The sequence below is a fragment of the Gekko japonicus genome, unplaced genomic scaffold, assembly GCF_001447785.1.
Source record: "Gekko japonicus isolate JY-2015 unplaced genomic scaffold, Gekko_japonicus_V1.1 scaffold101, whole genome shotgun sequence".
NCBI lineage: Eukaryota > Metazoa > Chordata > Lepidosauria > Squamata > Gekkonidae > Gekko > Gekko japonicus.
In genome coordinates, this window is record NW_015165238.1 from 186,155 (window position 1) to 195,286 (window position 9,132).

The window sequence follows — 9,132 nt, forward strand, 5'->3', positions numbered from 1 at the left end:
AGGAAGGCAGGGCTGCAGACTGAGCAGGTTTGGGAGGGGCAGAGTCGCCACACCCACAATTCTCCTTGGTGAGTCTCCACCTGCAGGAAAGTAAAACACAAATGTATCTAGCCATGGCGAGTGGCCTCAGCCATTGATATATTGCCCTGATAGCATCTGCAAATGCAGCCTTGGGGGGTGGGGTCACTACTATTCCCCCCTAGCAGCACATTATAGTTCCATCCAATAAACACTGACCTGTTATGTGCTGAAGTGCTCAGGGATTGCTGGATTCCCATCCACAGCAGCACCTGCAGTTGCTGCTTGAAGCTCTGATCCCACAAGGCAATGGGTTACAGGGTCACATGGCAAGCTGGTTCACCGCATACAGTGGAGCAGCTCCCAGGCTCCCCCCCCCCAAGATATGCCCTGTCCTCTGCCAGGGGTGCAAAATAGGCAAATGACAGAGCATCCCCCCCCCCCGACCTCCTGGAAAACTTGCCTGGGATCTTTTCCCATGATTTATTTATTTATTTATTTATTTTGGGGATTTATAACCCGCCCCATCCAATATACAGCTCGGGGCGGCTAACAAACGGCCATGCCGAAGTTAAAATATGCATACAAACAACAGCATAATAAAAGCACTATATCTTGACATAAAATTTGGTGCTTTGATAATTTACATAAATTACATGATATAAATTACATGAAATTTACATGATATTTCAGGGGCCATGGCTTTTGCCATCCCACCCCTGAATTCAATGTTGGGCTTGAGTGCAGGAGACACTGTTGTGGCACTCAACCTCAAGTGAGTGGAATGGGGGAGCAGGTTTAGGATCATTGCCCTTGCTTACTTGACAGTGTGTGGTTGCCCCGTGACTGAAGCCTTCAAAGGTGGGGTACCTGTTAGGGTTCTTGTTAAATAGTGGGTTTAACACAGCAAAGGCATAGTGATTTCAACAAGCAGCAGTTTATTGCATCTCAACAGGAATGTTTTACATGGGGCAACTGCCCTAACTATATACATCTAAGCCACTCCCAGCCCCCACGCAATTGGTGAGTTCAAATGGCCTCCTGGTTCCAGATTGGTTAGTTTTCATTTTACCAGATATTCATCAAATAAATGCATATGTAATTTGGTTTTTTTGTGCTGCCCATGGCAGTTCCTATTTTGAATTATATCAACATTATGTCAGATCAAAAATGAGTTAAAGTTTCGACCATCTCAGGGATCCCCAACATGGTAGTCATGGGCACCATAGTACCCAACAGGGCTCTTTTTGTAGCAGGAACTCTTTTGCATATTAGGTGACACACCCCTAATGTAGCCAATCCTCCAAGAGCTTACAGTAGCCCCTGTAAGAAGAGCTCTGTAAGCTCTTGGAAGATTGGCTACATTAGCAGTGTGTTGCCTAATATGCAAAGGAGTTCCTGCTACAAAAAGAGCCCTGCGACATGAGTTTCCTGTTTCCCACTTCCTGGTTCATTAAAGTGTCTGTTGTACAAAGCCATCAGCCAATCCGGGCTTTTCTCTACTTCACTGGAAGAGGAGATACTTCACAAAGTACCCAGGGAGCAGCACCTTTGTCTCTACAGGGAGCTCCCATGTGAAAACTGCTGCCTCCATCATGAAAGAGTGCTTGGTTTGGAACCCTTCATGACATCCATTTTGTGGTTCAACATACACTCCTCTGACAACTATTTTCTGGTTGGGCCCATTTCCAAATTTCTAATACTTCCCAAAGGCTCAACAACTTTGTGTCCTCTTCTCTATCTAGTATTCTAGGGGGATCTTAGGTACCTCTCCAAAAGTTACCTTAGGCAAAGCAGATCAGAATTCCTGTGCTCTTGAATATGTCAGCATAAGAGAACATTTTAGCAACACTAACTTTTCTTACAGATGGATGACACAGCATCAACATAAGAACATGATAATCCATATTGAATCAGGACAATGCCCCATCCAGTCTAACAGTCTGTGTCACACAGTGGCCAAAACCAAGGTGCCATCAAGAGGTCCACCAGTGGGGCCAGAACCCCAGAAACCCTCCCACTGTTGTCTCCCAAGCACCAAGAATACAGAGCATCACTGCCCCAGACATAGTGTTAAATCTATATGTTGTGGCTAATACCCATTGATGGACCTATGCTCCATATGCTTATCCATTCCCCTCTTATAGCTATCACCACTTCCTTCGGCAGTGAATTCCACATGTTAATTCCTCTTTGGGGAAGAAGTAATACAATTTCCCAGTTCTGCAGATTTGTTAAAAGTAAAGCTGCATTCTGCATCTACTGACCCTACAGCACCAAGGATCTGGAAAACAGTATTATTTTTCATAGTGTATCATATCTCTATGTGCTACTATTAATATACATCCATGCTGTTCATAGATCCATTCACTCTCAGGGAGTCAATTTGAACAAACCCATGTCACTGAATCATGTTTGATCTGAGAATGAAAACATGATATACCAGATTATAAATTAAATAATGTTTTAATAGGTGATCAGCATCAAACAAACATTTCCATACTTTTCATATAGGAAAAAAGGGGGGAGGGGGAGAAACAAAAAACAGCTCAAATGGTATAGAGTCCACTGTATACCAGTCCATGTGAAAGGTCCAAAGGGATCCACAAAAGAAAGGCTGGACTCAAATCAATGGTGAAAATGTAGAGTAGATGTTGTACATTTATTCAAACAAAACTATGTAGATAAAGAGGTTTCCAGATTTCTAATTATCCTCTTTTCTAAATATTCTTCTTCAGATCAAGGTTTTAATCTATAACACAAATAAACTCCTTATGAAATAAAATGTCTTAAACCTCCATTACAAGGCAACCTCTTATATATTATCAATTTCTATAACAGTTACAATTGCTACTGCTTACTTTACCCACAAGAACATTCAAATAGTACAAAATGTTTGACTTATTACATTAATTACAGCACAGACACAGCATGCCAACCTCACGTCAGGAGGAAGTCTCAACAACATTTTAACAGCACAAAACATTTGGCTTATCACGTAAGTACCACATAGGCACTTGGTGATTTCTGCCTGTCAAGCTCCCGGCAGAAACAGAGGTAGTTTGCCATTGCTCACATCTGTGTAGAGGCCCTGGATTTGCTTGGTGGTCTCCCAGCTGAGTACTTACCGGGACTGACCCTGCTTTAGTTTTGAGATCTGACAGATCAAGCTAGCCTGGGGCATCCATTTCAAAGCCTCTAGCTCCCCATAAGGTGTCGCGCTGCGCATTCCCAGTTGAACCGGTAACTTTAGAACGTGTAGCACACCTTAGCAGAGTTCCACTCACCAGCTATTCCCAATAGCACACCACATAACACAGTCCAGTGGTTACTATTTACAGGTAGTTTATTTACAGATATATACAGCTCACAGACAGAGTGCTTCGCCAGCATCTCATTACAGGGGAGAAGACACTGAGCATAGGCACTCTGAACATTTATACATGGTACAGCCAATCAGCACAGTGCTGAGTCATGGTGACTTAGTCCTTGCCCAGACATTTACAAACAGGATCAGTCTGGTCTAGTGTCACATGACATTCACCTGACAACTGTCAGTTAGATCAGGATCATCTATGCTGAAGCTTATATATTGACATAAGGATGTAGATAACTCTGCGGTGTAGCTCTCAAGATCAGAAGCAAAGAAGAAGAGAAGAGATTGGATTTATACCCCACCCTTCACTACCCAAAGGTGTCTCAGAGCGGCTTACAAACTCCTTTCCCTTCCCCTCCCCACAACAGACCCCCTGTGGGGTAGGTGGCTGAGAGAGCTCTTGACAGAAACTGCTCTTTTTCAAGAACAGCTCTTATCAGAACTATGGCTTGCCCAAGGTCATCCAGCCAGGTGCAAGTGGAGGAGTTGGGAATCAAACCCGGTTCTGCCAGATTAGAGTCCGCGTACTTAACCACTACACCAAACTGGACCAGGCCTAATTGCCAGCAGCAAGAGTGGTCATAAATATAACAGTGCAATGCTGTCTTATACTGTCTAATGGCACAGTTTTATAGCCTGAAATCTGCCTTCAGTCTCAGCAAGAAAGACAGGCTATAAATGAACTAACTAAGTAGATGATGCTTATCTTTAATATATGCAAGTAAACAGAGCCAAGGTCAGAAAAGAGCATTTCTAAAAGTTAAGTGTTATTGAATGTGATAATATTATGTCCATATTTCAAATAAATATATAAATCTTTGAAAAAATTGAACTGTTCATTCATTAGCATACTTTCAGGATGCTGGTCCTATTTGTCTTCTTGAGAAGAGCTGGATTTAAGTCCACTAGCACCTTTGACAACATCAAGATTTGGGGGCTATGAGCTTTCAAGAGTCAAAGGTCCCTTTATAATTAATGTACTGCTATATTTTCTTCATTTTGTTAATACACTGCTTTTTGTATTATTATATGTTTCCTTTGAATACTCATGTTTTTGTTTTATCAGAGAGGGATGAAAAAGAAGGAAGGAGTATTTGTTGATTATCATTGGGGAAATATGAATCTCCCTCAAGCTCACTCAAGCAAGTCTCTGTAGAGGCAGTATATAACTGTTTGAAACAAGGATTCTTCTAAATAAAAGACTGGAGAATTTTTTAGCCTTAATGAGTATTGCATAATATGTTTTAGAAGGGGGATTTGCTAAATGTTCTGAAATTCCTTCTGTACAATATCGAGAGTTTGCCTTCTGGGGACAATCTGTTGCCCCCTTATATAAAACCTCTTTTGTTTACTGTTCAGGTGAAGTGGCAAGAAATGATTGTTTCCTTCGGGAAATGTTAGTTATTTCTCATGACAGCTAGACAAATGTACGACAGCTGTATGGACTTACTTCTCAATCATTCTTCATTGATGCCAGGTGATGATTAAAAATAATTTATATATATACATACATACTTATTATTCTAATGACACAGCATAGAATTATTTAAAGATTGCATGTTTCTCCAAAACTATTTCTGGGGCAATATATAAGGCTGGATTCCTTTCATTTCCTTTTATCCCCATAGAAGTTCATTGATTCACAGATCTTGAGCAGCAGAAGATACTTGCTTTTTATTTTTTTAAAGCAAGGGCTAAAAGGACTGAGACAAATTTTGCAGTTGCTACAGTAAACTTGGGATCCTTATCGCTGAGCAAAAGAGCCATGGTTTCCAGGGTGTAGGGGGATGGTTGGTTGATTAATGGCTTAATATAGTGATCCCTTATATTCTCAAAGAACTTGCATTCAAGCAGAGCATGGAAGGATGTATCTATTTTATTAAGGGCAATTATTAAGGTCCTTATGTACTATCTTACCATCCCACATTATGTACTATCCCCAATATGCACCCCCAATATGTACTATCTTACCATCCCACATTACTGTATATATTGTTTGGTTACAAGATTGAATATTATTCCCAGAATGGTTTTACAAGGGAGATTTTTGAATAGGCCCTATTCTGACAGAATTTGCCCTTGATAAGGCCCAGAATTTGCCTTGATAAGGCTCTCAAGGCCCAGCCAGCTGTATTCCAACTCAAAATATGAAGTCCACAAGTCCCACTTAGTTGGTTTTTAGCTACTGAAGTATCTAATGCTGGCAACTTGGGGTATTCCTTGAATTATAATTTTTGGATGGAGAGGAACAGGGATTTTTTCCTCTTGTTGGGCTTGGATCAAATGGCTTCTTACTAGTCAGGGAGTGGCTGATTACATTCCAGTAATGCTGGATTCAATGATGGCCATAAACTGTCAAAAGCATTCCATCAAATTAAGTGTCCTTCATTCAGCGGATGAGGGCCTCCTCTAAGAGAAAGCCTCATTTTTACAAAAGATGGGATTGTGACAATATAACTTGCTTGTAGTCAAGTGTCCTGTTATTCTATTCTGTTATACTAATGACACCACATAGGACTTTTTAAAAGATTCCATGATTCCCAAAAACTACTTCTGGGGAAAATATATAAGGCTAGATTCAATGATGGGCAGACATAGTCAAAAATATCCAATCAAATGAAGTAACCTATGTATGGTGGATGGGGGCTTCTGCCAAAAGAAAGCCTCATTTGTACAAAAGATGTAATTGTGACAGTATAAACTGCTTGTAGTCGAGATCTATGCGTAAATATGGCTGATTTTCCAATTCAAGCCCAAATCTATTTAATAATCTTAATTTATAACTGTTATGAAACCTGAGGGGAGTTCTATTATTATGGTTATGTGGTTTTTGTTGTTTGTTTGCTTGCTTGATTTTAAGAGCCAGCTCTTGTCTAGCACCTACTGATATAAGGTGGAATCAGTGGCAATTGTCAATGCAGTCTGGATCCAACCCAGTGTTTGTACCCTTTCATATCATTGAGCTGGCAGCTTGATATGTAAATGAGTGCCCAGTTATTTTCTATTCAGAATACTTCCATGATCAATTGGAGCAGGTATCATGCACTGTTGGTTCCAGAACACAGAGAAGAGCTGTTTTGTGTAAACTAGATTGTAGGGTTGCAGTTCAGAGGGTTTCCTAATTTAAATTCTACTCCTCTAGAAACCCCTTACAGACTAGGAATTTGCATGGACAAAATCGGCTACCCACTGTCAGCCTTACATACCTGTCAGGACTGTTGTTAGAATAAAATAGAGGATAAGAAAATTATGTAAGCCATTTTTGGTTTCCACGGAAGAAAAAGGTGTGGTATAAATGAAGGAAAACAAAGCCATTTTACAGCCCAACATTAACAATGGATTGCAGTGCCATTTTTAAATGGTGTCATCAAGTACCAATGAGTTGGTCTATTACATGAGGTAAGAGCTGCACAATGAAATTCATAACAGAAAAAGACATTGGGGGTGGTTTCCACATGTCTAGATAAAACGCATGAGAACATTGTATAAATCTCAGCTTTATTTATTTTATTTATTTATTTATTCAGGTATTTCTACCCCACCCTACCCCGCGAGCGGGCTCAGGGCGGCTTACAAAGGCATAAGCCCATACATAAAATTTATAAAATCCGATAAAATCACACATCACAACCAACATACTAATAATAATAATAAAGTGCTTTAGATTCCAAGATGGTCTGCAGCTGACACCTGCAGGGAATTACCCTTGCAGGCTTTAATCATGATAGATCATCCTGGTAGTCCAAGCTAAATGGCTGATCTTGCTGTCATATAGATAGCGCCGGGCTATCAAGGACACTCCAACTTGGTGGTCTTTCCCTCGTTGGTGGTGGTGGAAGCGGCGGCCCCTACATAAAAGCCTGGTGGAAGAGCTCCATCTTGCAGGCCCTGCGGAATTGCAAAAGATCCCGCAGGGCCCTGATCTCCTCCGGGAGCTCATTCCACCAGGTAGGGGCCGCCACTGAGAAGGATCTTGCCCTTGTCGCGGCATACCGTATCTCTCGGGGGCCCGGAACCACTAAGCGACTCTGGGTCCCCGACCGAAGTGCTCTTGGGGGTGTATACGGGGAAAGGCGGTCCCTTAGGTAGGTCGGACCCCGGCCATATAGGGCTTTAAAGGTAAGCACCTTTAACTGTGGTAGAGCCAGTATAACAATTTCTAGGCTTTGGGTCTTTCAGTTGGAGATCTTATGATTTTTTAATTTTCATTTTCAGTGATTCAAACTATGAAGCACATGGAGACAGACAATAAAACAGTAGTAACTACATTTATTCTTCTCGGATTTGGGAATGCCCCTGGACTTCAGATTCCTCTCTTCCTGCTTTTCCTAATAATTTACTGTCTGACCATTGCTGGAAATATCATCATCATTGTGTTAATAATCACGGATCATCACCTTCACACCCCCATGTACTTCTTCCTTGGAAACTTGTCCTGTTTGGAGACCTTCTACACTTCAACCCTTCTCCCCAGGTTGTTGGTCAATTTCCTGACAGGGGACAGAACCATTTCAGTTGGGGGGTGCTATATCCAGCTTTACTGTGTTGGTTCACTTGAGACTGCTGAATGCTACCTACTGGCATCAATGTCATATGATCGGTATTTGGCAATATGCAACCCCCTCCAATATGCCACTCTCATGAGCAGAAGACTCTGCTTTCTGTTGTCTGCTGTGTCTTGGCTTTGTGGGATGACAGCTATGACTTTAGTAATCAGTTTGATGTCAAAGCTGAAATACTGTGGCCCCCATGACATTGACCATTTCTTTTGTGACTTGATGCCAGTGATTAATCTATCATGCAGTGACACAACTCTGGTGACACTGGTGGGCCTTGCAGTATCTTTCATAGATATTGTTCCTTCTTTTCTTCAGACCCTGCTGTCTTACTTTTGTATAATTGTTGCGATCGTACGAATCCCCTCTTCAGATGGGAGGAAAAAGGCCTTTTCCACTTGTTCTTCCCACCTCATTGTAGTTTCCATATTTTATGGTTCATTGATATTTGTATATGTGCTACCACAAAAAGAAGCTCTAAGAGAAGTGGACAAGATCTTCTCAGTCTTCTACACAGTCTTAACCCCTCTAATTAATCCTCTTATTTATAGTCTAAGAAACCAAGAGGTAAAAAAATCTTTTAAGAGAGCTGTAAACAAGTGTAGGATTTCCAAGTGATTTGTTGGAGATGGAGAGTAATTACTCCTCTGGAATCAAACTTGTCTGGAATGAAATCTAAAGGGTGGAACAATTTCTTGTATGTTCCTTTAATTGTACCCTTTTTATTTATATACTTGAGTTTTCAGTTTTAAAAGTTGAGGCACAATGGAATGGAAAAAAGAGCCAAAATAAATAAATAAATAAATCTGATTTCTTCCCAAATCCTCTTTATGCTGCTGTTGATTCAACTGTCAACATAATGATAGCAATAGGAATATGTTGAATTTCAGGTACTTTCCCACAAATATATTTGCCACCCAAGATGAAATAAGAGACAGACACAAGTGCTGGGTTTAACTATTGGGCCACTTTATTAAATGACACCTTAACTGTAACCAACGGCAAGGGCAAACAGTTCAGCGGTATGATCAAGTCCCGGGGGTCTCTGACCCCTTCCTTAACTTTTGACATAGGGCGAGCCACCCAACCCCAGGCTGGAGCCGGCCCAGCTGGTTAGCCATTACAGGATGACCCCATAGCCCCAACTCCCGAGCCGCTATGTTCAAAGAGAGGACCAAACGG

The 9,132-nt window shown here is 41.3% G+C and overlaps 1 protein-coding gene across 1 annotated transcript; it reads left to right on the forward strand.

The window, feature by feature from the left end:
* The first annotated feature begins 7,620 nt into the window (after positions 1–7,620).
* Positions 7,621–8,568, forward strand: LOC107109373 (olfactory receptor 1020-like). The gene has a single exon (XM_015409983.1). The coding sequence runs from the start codon at positions 7,621–7,623 to the stop codon at positions 8,566–8,568; it is 948 nt and encodes a 315-aa protein (XP_015265469.1).
* The last annotated feature ends 564 nt before the right edge of the window (positions 8,569–9,132 follow it).

Coding starts and splice junctions, on each gene's coding strand:
- LOC107109373 (XM_015409983.1), top strand. CDS start 7,621: ATGAAGCACATGGAGACAGACAATAAAACAGTAGTAACTACATTTATT.